Source organism: Impatiens glandulifera, chromosome 4, assembly GCF_907164915.1.
Source record: "Impatiens glandulifera chromosome 4, dImpGla2.1, whole genome shotgun sequence".
NCBI classification, from domain to species: Eukaryota; Viridiplantae; Streptophyta; class Magnoliopsida; order Ericales; family Balsaminaceae; genus Impatiens; species Impatiens glandulifera.
In genome coordinates this window covers 59397501-59416957 of record NC_061865.1, presented here as the reverse complement: position 1 = coordinate 59416957, position 19457 = coordinate 59397501, and the positions used below count along the sequence as shown (strand labels likewise).

General features: G+C 29.3%; 2 protein-coding genes and 1 non-coding gene across 3 annotated transcripts; all 3 read right to left on the bottom strand.

Annotated features, from left to right (window-relative positions):
* Positions 1 to 1268: 1268 nt before the first annotated feature.
* On the bottom strand, positions 1269 to 1342 carry TRNAV-AAC. The gene has a single exon. It is a non-coding gene; the product is annotated as a tRNA-Val (tRNA).
* Positions 1343 to 4408: 3066 nt separating this feature from the next.
* Positions 4409 to 5424, bottom strand: LOC124936084 (pectinesterase 3). The gene has a single exon (XM_047476543.1). It carries the CDS (start codon positions 5383 to 5385, stop codon positions 4609 to 4611), a length of 777 nt encoding a protein of 258 aa, XP_047332499.1. The 5' UTR covers positions 5386 to 5424; the 3' UTR covers positions 4409 to 4608.
* A 1578-nt stretch (positions 5425 to 7002) lies between these two features.
* LOC124934276 (protein PIN-LIKES 2) lies at positions 7003 to 8791 on the bottom strand. The gene has a single exon (XM_047474781.1). The coding sequence runs from the start codon at positions 8447 to 8449 to the stop codon at positions 7079 to 7081; it is 1371 nt and encodes a 456-aa protein (XP_047330737.1). The 5' UTR covers positions 8450 to 8791; the 3' UTR covers positions 7003 to 7078.
* Positions 8792 to 19457: the final 10666 nt, after the last annotated feature.

Below are 19457 nucleotides of genomic sequence, written 5' to 3'. Positions count from 1 at the left end.
CACCGTCAATTATATTCCCCAAAATGACAAAACATACCCGGACTCGACTAGAGACCTTCAATATGTAGGACTGACATGATAAACAACTAAACCACAAACATATATGTCAAGTTCACATATAAGTGAAAAAATAGTTTCGTCGTTGAATGTAAGATTTTATTTTATTTATTTCAATAAAGGAGTGCTAGCATGACAACCCCACAACCATGACCCCCCGCTTAAACTCAAAACGCTTCCAGATGAAATCGAATTCGTGACCTTTTTAATCTCTTAAGTCAACTCTTACCACTGGGCTACCTTGGAGGGATCATTGAATGTAAGATTTATCACATAAGATAGATGAGTCTTTCTACAAGTTCATATCTCATTAATCAAATCTTTGTCTTAAAAAAAATAAAAAATAATTCTTCGCCCAGAGATCTTTAGTGTGTTAGACTAACGTGATAACCAAATACACCACGAACCTATATTTAATGTCAACATATAAGTGAACAAAATTGTGTCGTTGTTGATTCCCAGACTGGAATTGAAGACCCTTAGTGTGTTAGATTGATGTGATAACCAACTACACCACAAAACCTATATATTCACATATTAGTCAACAAAATTGTGTCGTTGTTGATTGTAAGATTTATCACCGTCAATTATATTCCCAAAATGACAAAACATATAAAATGGCTTCGCCTAGACTGGAATTGGAGACCATTAATGTGTTAGAATCAACTACACCACAAAACTTATATATCCTTTTAACATATCAGTGAACAAAATTGTGTCGCCATTAAATGTAAGATTAATCACATGAGATAGATTAGTCTTTCTATAAGTTCATATTTATATATATTTGGTCCACATATAAGTGAACAAAATGGTGTTGTAGTTGAATGTAAGATTCATCACATAGGAGTATAAGTCTTTTTAATATCTTGTTAACCAATTTGTCCCAAAAGACAAAAAAAATTGGCTTCGCCCGGGTTACAAAACTTATATATCTTTTTAACATATAAGTTAAAAAAATGGTGTCGTCATTGAATATAAGATTAATCACATTAGATAGATTAGTCTTTTTATAAGTTCATATTTATATATATTTGGTCCACATATAAGTGAACAAAATGGTATTGTAGTGGAATGTAAGATTCATCACACCCCAAAAGACAAAAAAACAGTTAGACTGACGTGATAACCAACTACACCACGAAACCTACTTGTTGTAGATGAATGTAAGATTCATCATATAGGTGTGACTAATCTTTATAACAAAAAAATGGCTTCGCCCGGGTTCGAACCGGAGACCTTCAGTGTGTTAGACTGACGTGATAACCAACTACACCACGAAACCTAATTGATTATAATTATATTTTCTAATTACATAATTCAAACATAAAAAAAAACTGTATAGTTGGTTTATAACTATTTTAAATATAATTTCTACTTTAACTATTAGACACAAATTAGTCTAATATTATTTTTGCAGTGTAATCGGCATGATTATGAGTAATAAAAATTATTAGTTTGATTTAATTATGTTTCAGGCTTAATTCAATCGTTTAAATTCCCTCTTCTAGCTTTGTGACAATAAGAGATGGATATTAACCCTAAGCTCTTGGTTTCGAGCCGGTCAGACGGCAAATTATGCGTCTGGTTAAATAGTTAAGTATGTTTGCGGGTTACATACTTAATCCGTTGTCCCATTTTTTTAATTCAATCGTATAACTATAATGTCAGTAGTCTTATTTAAGATCCGATCAGTTTCGATTTTTCCTAAAACCTTAAATTGAAGTGTAAAATCATATTAACTTTTTAAAAGTAACGTGAAAATTCATATCGTATCGAGTTATATTCTTCACATTTGAACCATTTTTTAAAAGAAAAAGCTCCTCTCCGAATTTCATACCAAGGATTATTTATGATAAAAAAATTGTTCTTAAATTGTATCTTTATGATATAAATTATGTTTTTGGTGAACTAATATATGTAGAGATGCATATTGAAGATTATATTTATCCGAGAACTAGTTTAAAGTCCAGGCCCAATTCAAACCAGCTATCATTAAGCCTCTTTTTTTTTTTTTGAAATGTAATCAATATTCTAAGGTCTCAACCAGGCCTAGTTTCGACCTTCTTTACGCTGAAAGATAATAAAAGTTCTGGTCCGTTTTAAAAGAAAAAATAAATAAATAAAAGCAATAAATAAATTTAAACAAACTTTTTAAATATATATATATATATAAATATTCTAAATGTTCAAATTGATTAGTTAATTTCAGTTAATTGAAAAAAAAGAGATTATTTTATTATATTAAATATGTCCAAAGAATTATATGTTTTTCAATTTAAATTTGATCGGTAAAAGGATTTAAGTTTGAATTCGGTTTAAGTGTTCACTAATCATATATTTCACACTAGAAACAAACCAATTTCAAATAACCTGATTTTTAATTTTTAACAGATGGATGAATCAAATCTAGTAATTGTATAAATAAATATTTAAACTGATAAAATTCCTAAAGTGGTTACAATTAAATAATCAGTTAAAAAAAATTCATATAATTAAAAAATTTAAATTGTCCAACAACACCCATTTTTTTACTCAACAAAACATTATACAAACAAACAAGTTAAGGACAATATAGTAAATACCACAACATTTATAGCCTAATATTATCAAAAAAGAAATAATACAAATTATTATCAAATTATATACTAATAGCCGGCATGTTTGAGAGAATTGCGAAGCTGTTACTCATGCACTCCTTCCAAAATTAAAACCATAAAAAATAAATTAAATTCATTCATTTTTTTTTTAAATTTTTTCACTAAGTTACTATTTTTTCATGTGAGAAAAATTACCAATATTATAGGTACATCAAAAATATTGTACCGCAATATATCGAGAATATCAATTTTTTCGGTATACCGAAAAAAATAAGATCTAATACCGAAATTATTAGTACGGATTTTAATATTTTAGTATAATAAGATATACCAAAATAATATTCATAAATTTAAAAATATATATTATATAATATTTATAAGAAAATAAATAAATTTAATATTTATTTGATTACATAAACATAATTTTTAAAAATTAAATCAAAATATAATTATACACCACGGAACCTATATTTAATGTCCACATATAAATGAAAAGATAGTGTAGTTGTATTGAGATTTATCACATATGAGGAGAGTGGTATATTTTCTACAAGTTCATATCACCTCAACCAATTCTTGCCCAAAAAAGACAAAATGGCTGCGCATGTACTCGAATAGGAGACCTTTTAAGTGTTAAACATGTGATAACCAAATACACAACAAAACCTATATTTAATGTCTACATTTAAGTGAATAAAATAATGTAGTCGGTGTATTGAGATTTATCACATAAGAGAGTTGTATATTCTCTACAAGTTCATTCTTTGCCCTCAAAATACAAATTAATTTTGTTTGGACTCAAACCAGAGACCTTTAATGTGTTAGACTGACGTGATAACCAAGTACACCACGAAACCTATATTTCATCAGCCAATTTTTTCCCTCTAAGGACAAAATGACTTTACGCGAATTCGAATTAGAGACATTTAGTGTGTTAGATGTGATAACCCACTACATCACAAAATCTGTATTTGTATTTCATGTCCACATATAAATTAATGAATAAAATTGTTTCATAATTGAATGTAAGATTTATCACATAAGAGATAAGAGTGTTTATACAAATTCATACCTCATACCTCGGCAACCAATTATTTGCTCCCAAAAGACAAAAAAATATCGACTAATGTGATAACCAACTTCACCATAAACTTATATTTAATGTTCACATATAATTGAGTAAAATTGTTAAATCTAAAATTTATCACAAGAGAGATGAGTATTTCTTACACGTTTATATTATATTTTCCCTCATACACTGATAACTAAATATTTTCCTACGAATATAGCTTGTTTATAAAGTCATTCAAGAATAAACTCAGTATTCTTATTTTAATATATTTTATTTTTAATTAATTACCATAAAAACAAAATGCAAATTATCTTTTCTTTCTTTTTCAAATATGTCTAAATTGGTATACTATATATATATATATAGTTTTAAAATAAATATAAAATTTATCTCTATTCAAATTTTATCCAATATTTCTCAAATTACATTTTTTCTAGTTATCCATTCAAAACAATTTTATACATCTCAAAAACAATACATTCAAAATGTCTATAAATATAATTTTATTTAAAAACGACAAATTAATAAAAAAACGAGAATGTAATATTTAACCCTCGTAACAAACAACTTTCAAATACCCTGATTTTGAACATGCTGAGGAATCAAACGTAGTAATTATATAAATAAATATTTAAACTAATAAAATTCCTAAAGTGGTTACAATTAGATAATCAATTAAAAAACATCACAAATTCATATAATTAAAATATTCAAATAAATTGTCCAAACATGAAACACCATCCATTTTTTACTCAACAAAACATTATACAAACAAACAAGTTAAGGACAATATAGTAAATAAATAACACAACATTTAATATATCCTAATAAAATATTCTCATCATTTTTTTAAAAAAAAACTTTTTTATTATTAAATAATTAATGCAACTTGAGATGAAACCTGTCCAGAATAGCCTTCATATTTGAGAGAATTGCTAAGCTGTTACTCATATACTCCTTAGATTTCTGCACCCTCATTTTAACTTCATCCACCACCGTCGATTCCATCTCCTCCAATCCATCAATACACGTGTCCAAATCCGTCATCGCCGCACTAGTCCACGTCTTCATATTCTCCATCGCCAACTCAGTCATCGCAATCGCCGTTCCATTATTTCCTTTCATCGCTTCTTCCGAGTTCCTGAGTTGACTCAACCCATCGGCGAACAACTCAACGCAATCATTCAACGCAGAAACGGTTTTCGGTTCTGTGCGATTGTATTTATGAATCAGAGTATTGGGAAACGAAGTTAGGTTAACGAGTTCTTCGATCGCGGCTTTTAGGGATAAACTGTAGATGATTTCTGGATCGAATTTCTGTGTGGGTGTAATTGAGAGATTTGATATGGATTTGAAACATGAATCGGGGAATTGGGTGAAGGTACATACGGTGTGGATCGAGTCGGAATTTGATGGGTTTGGGGAGTTTTTTGGTTGTTCATCTTCTTCGGGGCCTTCGGTGATGGATTCGTGGATTAGGGCGACGACGGCGGCGGCGATTACTATGGAGAGGATGATAATGGAGGCGATTACGATGGCGATTAGGCGTTTACGGCAAGCGGATGGAGCGTTTTGACGGTGGTGATGGGTGGTGGCGGTGGGGTTTTCTAGAGAGCTTACTTTGCCATAGCCTTTAGCAATGTTAATGGAATCCATTTTTTTTTATGAAGATAAGGAAAATGGGGATTTCTTTATCTTTATGTAGATGTGCCCTATTTCAAAGTCTAATTTAATATAAATAATATATTTTTATTTGATTTGGGAAAAAATATATTATTAACTAATCACAGTTTTATTTATGATAAGTTTAATTATGACTTTGGTTGGGTCAGTCCAATTCTCGAAATCGACACTTTATACTAAGTTTCGAGAATTTGTGATGTTTCACTTTATACTAAGTTTCGAGAATTGTGATGTTTTATTATGATGTTTCGTAATGTTATTATTATGATGTTTTTTTAAATTCGTTTTTCAGAGTTAGTAGAATTCGTTGTTCTTTTAGAGAATTTACGAGCTCGATAACTTATTGATTAACGTTTTTTATTTTTTTATTTCATTGTTTGTCGCTGCGTTTAAACGGATTTTATCATTTTTAATATATATGAACTTAAAAAAATAGTTATAACATACTAGAAAAGTGTTAAAGAATTAAATATATTAAAGTTACAATGTATAATTTGAGTTTGAGCACTACAAAATAATAACAATCTAAATTCGAATAAAAACACTAAAAAAATAAAAACAATCTAATTTCGAGTAAAAATACATTTTCATTTTCGCTCTAATATTTTTGGAATGATGAGAAAGTGATATAGAACCACAAAGATTATCTAGCCTAATTTCAACACTCTTCTTGATCCAAACCAAGAACTAGTTTTCAAGTCTCAAACAATATATAAGCTCATTGGTATTCTATTGACTATTGATATTTGGATAGAATGTTAAAATTGTGAATTATGTTCTTGCTAAATTTTTTTACTGATGATATACTAAATTTTGCAGGTGGATTATGAAATTTCGGGTGTCTTCGACAGAAAAAAAAAAAATTCTTATTTTTGTTTCTTATACAACGGTGGTGCTTCAGGATTACAATGTATGCGCCCAAGATCAAAACGAGCTTGCCTACGTACTATTGTTGTCCCATTCTTGAGTGAGTTGGAGTACAACCATCTTATCCACTAAACTAGCGTTAAGCTATCGCTTCGGGTTGAAACACTAAAATAAAAGGACTTGGAAAGGTGGCGGCATAGGAACCACGGGTAGCGAAACTATGAACGAAGTTGGCTTGTTAGAGTGGCGGCTATTGAGCTCACCAAATATAAAAATAAATTATATTAACAAAAGTAATCTAGTTAGTTATATATTTTAACAATATTATTAGGTCACGGATTCAAACAACTTATCATCGTAGCTCACAAAAAAACTAACCTTTTCTCCATGTTTGTCTTCATTAACTTTCACCTTTTTTTTTCTTTTGTGTGCGTCAGTTAGTGATTTTCTAATTGGTTTTATTTGAATTGGTTTTATTTGAAAATACATGGAATACAAAAATCATGCCTGCACAACTATATTTGGAATAAATTATATTTAGCAAGTGTTTCTAGATCCAGCTTATGGTCAAGACTTTACACCATTTAAAAAATTTGCTTTTATTTGAAAACAATGAAAAATGTTTATTCAAAAAAAGGTTGTTAAATTTGTTACATATATACTGAAGTTATATTTAAACATTATCTCGTCTAATAAAAATATTCGAATCAGATATAACCAATGTAGAATAAAACATTCAATAACCGATGTTTTATATATATCGATCCAATAATGTGACATTGAAATAAAAAAACAATTATCATTCATAAGATAGAAGAAACCTAAAGTAAACAATCATATACAAAGAAATCGAGAACAAAGCAACAATATGCTGCCAAAACAGCAATGCCGACGCTTCACTAACCGCGTAACCTCTCAAACTCGAGATAGCACCAAACAGAATCGCACTCGGACAAGTATACTGCAACAAAATCACAAACCTAAACATCTGATCTCCCGCAATCAATATATTCATCTTATCAGCCAATCCAACAACTCCCATTCCAATCAAAGGAAGCACAAATAACCTAGCCACGGTTACTCCAATTGTAGTCCTCAAACCGAGCCTCGAATCATTCGGTCCTTCAGCCAACATTCCACCCAAAATGAGCATAACCGAAGGAACCATTGCCTCTGCCAATATTTCCAAACTATCAGTGATAAAACCTAGCGGGGCATCATCGCCAAATGCGAATGTTTTCAAAGGAGGAACCATTCCCACTATTAATGCCAAAAGGGTCGCGATTGTTGGAGGTTGAAGTATGTGTTTGATCGGAGTTTGTTTGGCTACAGCTCTCATTTTCCTAACTACCCTTGGCTCGGCCAAGCATCTTATCGACTTGAGGGGAGCTGTCGGATTACTACCTCCTTCCTCCAATTCAACAGAATCCGAATCAGAATCGTGATTATGAGATGAATGTTCTGAAATTGCGAAAACACGAGCTATAAGTGGAGTCTTACAATGCTCTGTTTCTTTCTCATCCATTCCTGGCCACTCTGCTTCAAGAAGAAGAGGCCTACTCAAATGTTCTTGATTGTTTTGAATACCAACAATCTCGTTACCTTCATCAACTTCCTCATAGTATTCCAATGGCGGTTCCATCATATGATAAACTATAGTATAAACTAAAAGAACCGCCACCCACTGCGCAAACGAAACATAAGCGACACCAGTTCGATGACAATTCGGACCAAAAGGAGTGTCCGGACTATGACAAACAGATCCAACAATCGCCAAAGGGAGATTCCCTGTGTTACCAAACGCAGTGAAGATAATCGTGAATCTAACAAATTCAGGTGGCGGACGGCAGATTTTCGCCACTAGATAACCTAGAACACAGCCGAAGGCTGTACTGATGAAGACATTAACAGGGATAAACCACCATAGAAGGAAGTTACTCAGAGTTATGGATTCACCTAAATGGAAGAAGATTGTGCAGGGAAGGAAAATAGCGAAAACGAGCTTGCTTAAGATCTTAAAAGTTGCTCTAGGTATGATTTGAGTTTTCGGATGAGCTAGAATCAAACCTAACATTGTTAGTGATAGAAGTTTCAATAATGGCATAACTGCACTAGTTATGCTTACTCCATTCTTCACATCATTTAAAGCTTGATCGGATATGGAATCCATCTCTCTTTTCACAAAATCGATCTGTTAAAAGGAACTAAATCTAGATCTATCTATAGATTCTCAGAAAAACTACACGCATTCAGCGGAATGAAATGAAATCGGCTTATAATGATGGAATGGAATAGAAATTACCGGAAGAAGAAGCAACAATCTGGAAGTAAGATTGAATACGGGATTGCTCGCTGATGGAAGGGCCAAATTAGGTCAAATTTTTTGGAGAGATGACATCTGTGTACAGAGTAATGGACACTAGAACAGGATTGAGAGCGATTGAAAGAGAATATTATATAATTTGTGCGTCGTTTGGAAGATGGAAGAGAGAAGCCATTGAAATAGGATTAAACGTTCAATGAAAATTGATGCGAATTCAAGAATTTATCTGTAACACACTATTATTGCTTGTTCAATATTCTCTTTTAGGTCTTTAAGTTATATCTATATTTTAAGTTAAGGATCTTATTCTTAAATTTAGATTAAATTGTGAAATTTAACTAATTAGGTCAAGTTTTTATGTATAATTTGTAGCAAAGATGATGTGGATGAATTTTTCTTAAACATATCAATTAGTTTAAAAGAATATATTAGCAAAATAATTTACAAAAATGAGATTCAGGACAAGAAGAACTGTTATTAAGTTTTGTTTTGTTCGATTTCGAAAAATTCCAGCAGAACTATCCTACCATATTTTTTAAAAAGAAAAAAACACTATCATAAATATATAAACATTTTTTTTATGTTATTTATATTTAAATTAAATATTATTATAAAAAAAATTATTATAAAATATGAAAAATATAATTATTGATAATTTTATATATTTAATTATATTTATTAGTGTTCGGATAAGAATTTGGTGCGATCGAGACATGAACATATATATCATCCCGGTAAACCAATCGAAGAAAAACCGCCCTAAAAACCTATATTGGATTGAAACCACAAGTTTGTTAATTTCAATTTGACTAGATGGACCTTATATCAATTTATATATGTTTTGTTGTCATTTGCAAATATTTGTTTGGTCTTGCATTTATATGAAAAAAAATGTTAATATTTTTTATATCAAATATTTTATCCAAATGACAATTCTTCAAAAAAATAATATTTTTTTTTCTCAAACTCAATTATGACTTAAATTTTTTTAATGAAAGTGATAAGTAAGAGACCTATTGTGTCAACTTTCTACAAAGAATAAATCATGATATAAAAATAAAAATTATTTTTATCAAGATTAGGAAGTTTCTTTTTTAAATGGTTTATATTTGAAGATAAATTTCTTTTTATAAATTTAGGAATATTCAAGTTATGTATGTATTATTTCAAATAATTGGATTAAAATTTTTAATAAGTTTAATTTAAGGAAAAATTATTGATTATTTTTGTCAAGAGTTCCATAGAAAATCCCATAAATACTCTTGGTTGGAAGAGGATAAAGTGGGTTCAATTTTACAAGTTAGTGATCTTAACTTGACATATTTAAGATATAGGGGCAAAATTAAATTTTGAGTATGAATCTTGGGACGAAAAATAAAGTAATATATGATTTTCAAAGTGGGCAAGTGAAAGAATAAATTGTATAATCTTTTGAGATTGCGAATCTTAAAATAAATAATATATTAAACTAAACCCAATTAAATATAAAAATAAATATAATATAAAATAACCTTCTTTCATAAGTTTATTTTATATAACTACATAATTATTCGGAATTTCGAATTATTTAAACGAAGTTTACTAAGTCACATAAAAATATAAATCTTGTTTTAGAAATCAATAATAACTTTAATTTATTAGATATAAAGTGTAACTAACTACGTGGTTAAATAATAAAAAACAAACAAATATTTATTTAGTATATATATATATAAAGTAGTGGATGTTTATCTGATTATTAATATGACATGATTGCCTATAGTTTGATGTTGGTTTATTGTTTTTAAAGAAAAAATCAACTTATTTTTTTAAATAATTCAATTTATTAATTTTTTTAATCATTTTTTTAATTAATTCAATTACACTTTCTCATTTATATAAACAAAATAAGTTACATTTTTTAATTTGTCAAATTTAAAAATGATTGTAATGATGTGATTAACTCTCATATTGTTTGCTAGTATAATTTTTAAGTATAGATAAGTCACAATATTAATATATAGATTACAAAATAATCTCTCTCCTTAAAAATAATTGCTAACAAACAAATTTGAGGATCAATTATTTTTCTGGTCCACCCATTTTTGTTTTCAATTTTTGAGGTATCTATTCATTTAATTTGCCGAAATGAAAAGCGCCAAATTCTACTACAACATACAACATGTTTTTTGTTTTTTTTTTTTCTAAATAATTGTGTACATTAATCTAGGAGTATCATTTTTTATTTCTTAGTAAAAAAAAAGAAATTTTCTTTTGTCAAATAAATTTATATATACCCTTACTAAGATTTTAGTTTGTTTATAATTAGAAATATATTAAAGCCTGCTCTCTCAGTCATGTACAAATTTATTAAAAAAATATCCAAAAAAAACAAAACTACATGCTCGGGTCACTGATAAATGAAAAGTTCATTTTTTTTCATAAGAGAATGAATGTCTCGTTTTTATTTCATGAATTCATGATTTGAGTTGATGTTGTATATTGTTTGATTCAACATTTCGTTTAACTGAATCAAAATTTTAATTTTAAATAATATTATCGGTTGATGGGTCTATGATTAGGCATGGCAACTGTGTCCCGACGGTTCGCGTACCCGAAGGAACCGAACTGATCGATCGGTTCGGGTATTTTTTTTGCATTTCGGTTCGGGACTATTTCGGGTTAGAATAGTTCGGTTTCGGGTACCCGACAGAAGAACCGAGACCCGAACCTAGACCGATAATTAAAAGAAATTGTTTCGGTTCCTCCTGTATCGTTTCGGTTCCGACGACTTCTGTTTCGATTCTTCCAGCTCAAAGAAGACAGAGACCGTCATTGTTGAAGAAAAATGCCTTAGAGCCTAGAGAGAGTACGTCGGTAAGAAAAATTGACCAAATTCTTTATTTATTCATTTCATGTTTGATTTAATTAGATTTACAATTTTATATTCTTTTAAATATAATAATAAAGTTGTATTGAAAGTTTACAATTTTATAATTAAATTAAATTATATTTAATTTTGTATTTTTTTAATCCTTTAATAATTCAAAATTTAAGTTTGATAGTAATATTTTTTTATTACTCTTTAAAAATAATATAATTTTAATATTATAGATATAATTCTCCTTATTTAAATATTTTATGAAATTAAATTAAACTTTTTTAATAATATCAAATATTATAATAATTATATTATATTTATTAAAAAATAATTATTTATTAAAGGGTTAAAAATAATATTTAAGAAGTAAAAAATTCTAAACTTTATAAAGCTATACAAATTTAGTTCAAAATTATAAAATATATCTTTTTAAGCAAATGATTTTTTATAAATATTTGGTTCTTAAATTAGGCCGGGTATCAGTCGGACGAAAAATACGAATTATTTGAATACTCAATTTTTCAACCCGATATCGGGTGCAATTTGGTTCCGGTTAAAATAATTATTTCATACCAGAAAATTTGTCATACCTACATAGATAGAATTTGTGATAAACTGAAATTTAAAAATATATCTAATAAAAATAAAATATTCTCTCATACATATACCATCAACCAAAACAATTTAAAACAATAAATTGAAAATTATTTTTTTTACTAATAAACAAAAATAAATATTAAATTATTAATTATATAAAAGAAATTAAAAAAATTAAAAAATCTGGGATTATTTTTTAAACGGGTCGGGTACCCGTCGGGTCGGAACCGACCAGATTCGGGTAAATCGTGAAACCATTTTTTCGGGGCAGAATCGGGTCCGGTTCGGTTCGGGTTCGGTTCGGGTCCCTCAAAACCCGAACTTTTGCCATCCCTATCTATGATTCATACCCTCTGATTGTTTCGATGATCTTTTTCGAGTCCGTGTCCATCTTTTTCTTAGCAGTAAACGAGATTAAGTTACCAAATCTGGAGTTGTTTTTCATTTCTTCAGTAAAGAGTCACTGAAACAGATTTTTTAGTCGGAAACCATTTTAAAGATATCTTCCCATTATTTTTATTAGTTTCTCATTCTTTTGACCATATAGGTAAATGATCAATTATCACTTAACAAAATATTTTTTGGCGTTGCTTCTTAACCATCGGTCACGAACAATTTTTATTGTCACTCATAATATTTGATAGAGATTTTTCTGACACCATTTGATTAATTTGTTTGTCTTTTTCTAATTCATAACTTATCATTACAAAACCATTTATCATTTAATGAAAGTCACTTCGAATAAAATGAAGAGTCGACACTTTATTTTTAAATTTTAGAAAAAACTAAAAATAATATTTGAAGTAACATTTATAAGATTGTTTGATCTTTGTATTAGTATTTAGATTATTGCAAATATGCCTAACTGTTTTTTGTTCTGTTGATATTATTTTGTAATTTATTTTTTTATAAAAAGATGTTCATTTTATTTAATATTCAAATTTTGATTTACTATTTAATATTCTTATATAGTCCTTCATAGCTATGCCGATAATAGTGGCCCGATGGGAATTGGGAGGTATATAGTACTTAAAATAATTGTGTTTAGACCTTTAAAATTTAAATATTTGTATATTTAAAGTTTGGGCAAACTATTTTGAAACATAGGCCTAGGCCCATATCAATTGAAAAGTTATAGTTAGTTATTCCTTTTAACAATATAAGAATTAAGAGGTCATTAGAGAAAACCAAAATAAGCTATTAATTAAGTGTATAACAAAGCATTAGAGATAAATATAATGTTGACCCAATTTAGCCATGCTCATTAAACCACTATTGGACCCAAAAACACCCATTCTTTTGTGAAATAAGAAATTTACAAATAATGTTGTAAGAATATATACATTAATTATATTATTTATTTATTATCATGAATTACTTTTTTTATCCCACCAGAATGACCCGATGTAAACGGTCGGCTTAAGAGACCAAAATGTCACGAGTTTAATTCTTATCGAAAATGTTTTGAATGGAAACGGATGGTCATGATAATCGCGGGTGTCACCTTACTTAAAAAAAATAAATTACTCCTGCAATAACAAAACCAGTGAAAGCATGAGCGAATTTTTATAAGTCCATTTAAGTTCAATTCAAAACAAAATTACTATTAAAACTTTAATATATCCTATTCATTTTTTAAAATAATAATAGATTAGTATTAGTTTTCTTGTGCTTTTTTTTAATATAAAGTGCATATATTTTATCATGTTCAATTCTTATTAAATACATGATTTTTTCAAATCATTAATTTCAATCTCCTTACTTTCATTTCTGACTTTTTGATTATATATATCTACATATTAAAATATTTATATGCCCATTCTAGCTAGTTCTAGGATATTTTGGTTGTAAAATAATGTCAAAAGTGGTTGAGTTTTGGTACACTTTCTTTACTATAAGACCTTATTGATTAATGTTGCTTATCATTGGGGTTTGAATGTTATAATTACAAATATCTAAATGACACCAGCTACCTAGCTAATTGTCTTCTGTATTTGTTTTTTCTTTCTATAAATATGTTGTGTTTAAATATTAATAATAAAATACAAATAAATAAAACTCTGAGTCCCGGATATTATTAAAATCAAAATTAAAACCGATCGATGTAATAACCTTATATTTCAAATTGAACCTTTTTACATATTGGCCGATTCTTTATTCCTTCTCGCCTTGAGGATGAACCAGACACCATCATCACTCGTGTTTCACGTCTTTCGGAGAACTATTATTTCCTTTCTTGTTATTTTACAAGTTAAAAAAACTATCGTGACAAGTGAAAATGAGTATTATTTTAATGAGTGACTCAAAAAATATATAGTAATCAAACAATAATTCTTCAAATGACATTACAATAATCGAGCAATACAAATCAAGTACAAAAAAAACATGAAAATGGTTTGCACGAATGAATAAAAACATGCACGCGTTGACATTTCCATTTCACCCATGCGTTGGTGCACAACTGCATGCACACAAAACTACATTATTTTTTCATAAGGGTTTTGATTAAGAGGTTTTCCAAATCGAGTGTATCACAATCCATTGAACTCATAAGTTGAGAAAGTCTTTCGCTCATATCATCCACCTCTTTGTGCAGTCTCTTTATGTGACTACATATTTCTTTAAGAATTTTAGAAGCTTCAACCTAGTTTAAAATAACAAATTTAAATAAAACTTGATTAGTTCATGAATTAAATATTAAAACATAACTAAAAAGGAGAAGAAAAAATAAGAACTCTATTATTCAATTACTATGTAGTGAGGTCAAAATGAAGAAAATAATAGTTAATAAAGAAATATATATGTATTTGTTTATAAATATTTATGCATTATAACTAAATTAAGATGGATGACATAAGTACCTTAGAATTGTAGCTCGAAGGGTGGGAATATTCTAAAAACCCGAGTTTTTTTCGTAGTTGAAAGACGAGATCTTTGATCTGATCTTCGGTTAGGGTTGATGAACTCGATGTGCTTCCTCTAGTGGACATGATATATAGCTTATAGGATTTGAAGATGGGTTGCTTGTTAAGTAGTAGTATTAGTAGAATTGGCAAGATCAGTTTATATAAGATGGAGAAGATTATGATAGAAATAATGAATATTAAAATAAATTAAGCACTTATAATAATAGGTAGACTAAGACACTAATTAAGACCCATCATGTTGATATACTGCACTACAAGATCAACAGCATATATCTATGTGGGCCTTAATTTTTGATAAAGCTAATTACAAAAATCCTAATTCTAACCCTATATTTCATCCATTTAGCTTCAATAATCTTATTTAATTTGTTAATTAGTATCTAGGCTTTACCAGCTTTCCTAGAGATTTTTTTTTCTCAATAAAGTTGGAATAGCTCAAATAATTTGATCCCTTTTCCATGTCCTAGTTTATTCTATAGGAATAAAAAAATGAATTTAACCGTTGAAAAGGACTGAGTTTTCAAAATTTTCAACTTGGTGGTCTAAACCGTTCATAACTACTTAAAATTTTTCTATTTCTTATAAAGTAATAGGAGATATTTTATTTGCATTCCTAAATAATGTAACCCACATATTTTTCCTATGAGATCTCTTCTAGGCCTTTGATTTAGTAACATTCTTAGCTTTATTCTGGTCCTTTAGCTGATAAAATCTTCACGATCAAAATCAAAGTTTTTATTGAGATAAGTTTCTCTTTGTTGATCATGTATTTCTTCGTTTCATATAATCATATCGCTCCTTGTCCTCTCCCATCCTCTTCTACATTGTTCAATGAGCATCAATGATTAAAATTAGAGTAGTATATGTTGGAATTTATAAGGTTACTAGTATAATAAATATGCCAAAATAATGTGATCTAATGTGAAATTAAGTTTATGGTTTATGGTTGTATTTGTCATTAATATAAAGTGAGGATACTTAAGTGGGATTTATAATTTTATGAAGGGACTAAATTAGAAATTACCTAACTTAATGTTGGTTATATGTTTTCTCAAAAAAAAACTTAATGTTGGTTATATGTAACGGTAATGATCCCCATTTTGAAATAATGTCAATTCTCCTTTGCGTCCCTATCAATATAGAGAGAAACCTATTGACTTACTCATCAAATGGAAGAACCATTTCATATAAAGAAAGTCTAAAGAAATAGAAGATTTAAGACTTTTTCTATTACAAGGAAAGAGAAGATTAATGCAATTAATTAAGGTACGTTTCCGCCGCATTAAAATTTTATTTTCTCACACATTAAATTAAGATCTAATTAGGATAATTCTAGCCGTATATATTTGTTACTTTTTCAAGCTTCGAGTCAAAATTGATCAAAGAAATCAAGCAAATACATTTTTCATTTTCTTTTCACACCTTATTGTTCATAGGATCATTACAATATACAAATATATTACAATTTTTATATAGCTTAAGAGACCTACGATCTCATATTCGATTTCCAATTAAAACGATTTAAATTTAAGTAAATATAATTATTACGTACCATGTGAGATCGTGTCACCCTAAAACTAAAACAAAAAAAAAATACAATTTATATATAAAAAATATGTTCATTCTCTTATATATATATATATATAATTTTTATTATAAATAATCTGTAATCACGCGTGAATTTAATTAAATCCAAACAAACATATCCAATTAATAGATCAAATGAAATTTGGTTATTTGTTCCTGTCTGAATTATATCAATTTAAAGTCAAAAAAATACGGCTAATATCAATTTATCAGTTGATATAAACCTTAGTCAATAAAAAGTATTAAGACTACACTTTATGTTTGCTATATTTTATTATTTTTCAAATATACAACACAGATTATTTTAATGGTTTTCTCTTAAAAAAAATTATATTATTATTATTCAAATTTTAATATATGATCCAAAAAGAAAATTATAATGTAAAATTGATATTACAATATATATATATATATATGGTTCTCAAATGACCAAGTAGTCTATCCCAATAAAAAAATATTTTTCTTTTTCTCTCTCTTAAAATCAAGTTTAAACGGTTAACAGAATCTGGTCATTCTCATTCAAGGGGTTGTTTGTTTTGTTAAAAGATATCAATGCTATTTTTCTTTTTTGAATGTAGGATGTCATTATGACTATTCACATTTGTGTTACTCACTCCAACGTAAAACGGTTTATTAAACCCTAATTTTGTTCTCCTAAAAATCACTTTTAACACTTAATTATATTAATTATAATAAAAATTGAAGTGTAAAATACCAAAATTTATCATGGAATATGAATATTCTAGATAGGGAAATTTGACGAGGGTTATTTCCAAATTTAGCATAGGCTAAATAATTTTTTTAAATATAACATTTTCCCTATGGAAAAAGACGTTTTTGCCCTTAAATTAAAAAAAAACAGTTTTCCTTCCTTTCCATTTCTCCCCTTCAGTTTTCCCTCTCTCTTCTCCTCTTTTCATATTTCCAAACCCCATCTCTCCCCGACGACGATCCAAGCCCCCGAAACCTCACCTCTCCCCGACGACGTTCCAAGCCCACGAAACCCCACCTCTCCTCCGACCCCCGACGACTATCCGAGCCCCGACGACATATCCGAGCCCCCGACGACGATCCAAGTAGAACGGCTATCATTGAATGTGAGTTTTTCCCGTTTTCTGTCTTTTACCTTCCATGCATCTGTCGAAAGCTTTAGTGTTTTAGTGTGAACGACTATCCAAGTAGAAGCAGAACGAACGACTAGGGTTTTAGTATTTATTATTTAGGTTTAGGTGTATTGGCTGACTGAATCATTTTGGGTTTAAAATATATATGTTGAAGGCTGTTGCAGGCTGTCGAAGGCGAATGAGCATCTGTCGCAGACGAATGCGCATTTGTCGCCTGCGACATATGCGCATTCGTCTGCGACAGATGCGCATTCGTCTGCGACAAATGCATATTCGTCTGCGACGTTTGCGATATATATCTCTCAATCTCCATTTTATGTTTTGCTTACTGGTCTATGCATGTGTTATTTTGATGTCTATAATCAATGAATGAGCATAACTTCACTAGCTTGTACGTTTGAATGCTTTTGAGGCACACAGAATGGGCGTTGAGGATGGAGTCCGAATGAAATGGGTAATAATAACAATGGGTGGGCACACAGAATGAGCGTTGAGGATGGAGGGAGCCCGAATGAAATGTGTAATAATAACAATGGGTGTCAAGAGGTGAATGCACAAAGGGATGATCAGAGAGAACCTTCAGAGTATTTTCTGAACGACGAGGAGACTTATAATGGGCAAAACGATTGGCGTGATGGAGGGGGTGAGTTTGATTTAAATGCTAAGTAAAAGAGAAACAATTCTAAATTTGAATCCAAAGAATGATATTTTGATTGATTGATATGTTTGTGAATTAGAAGAGTTTTATTTTCATCACTGAGTGGTGGTGTTTGTTGTTGCAATTTTTTTTTTGTCATAATCATTTATATTGAAATCAGATTACTAGAAATGATGTTTAATTGTTGATATATGTGTTGAGAAATTAAGTTTCATTTAAACCAATCAGACATGTCATGATATTGATAATTAATAATTTACTGTCCAATCTAATAATCATTAATCAAAATATTTATATTATTGATGTTTTGTACATAAAATGAGTGTTATTTGAAAACAATCAATTGGAGCTGGGTACTAAGATTTAATCATTCTCATCATTATTTAAATTATCACCATGTATCATTTATTGTAAGACACTTAATTTTAATGTTCTAAATAATTGTAAAAATATCTTTGTTTTTCTGACAAAGTCTTCGCCATCAAATGAACATCGCTCTTTTCATCGTTATACTGCATTGCATTGTCGAACACTAGCCTCATATCAGCAAAAATGTCACGGACATTCTTATAACCAGTTCCATCTTTGGCCTCCATTTGATTCTTTATAGTACTGAAGTACATAGGTCTGTCAATAACTTATACACACTTTTCAACGTTAAAATCAATAGAAATGTAAACCAAAAAAGAAAAAAGTACCTTAACTCATAGTAGTCATCCAACCCAAGACCTTCAATATCAACATACTGCATAAAGGGCCATGCCCATTTGTGTTGAGTTATCTGATAAGTAAATCACAATGTCAGAAAGCAAACTAACATTGTTTGTACAAACAACCAAGTAACCAAAAGGTCGCAGGCGAAAAATGCATCTGTCGCAGGCGACAGATGCGCATTCGCCTTCGATAACCTACAACAGCCTTCGACAGATACATTTTAAACTCAAAACGATTCAGTCAGCCAATAAACCTAAACCTAAACCTAAACCCAAACACTAAATACTAAAACCCTAAACCATTCTTCCATTTCAGCATGCATGGAAAGTAAACGACAGAAAACGGGAAAAACTCACCTTCAATGTTGCGGCGTTGCCTCGGGAGTTCG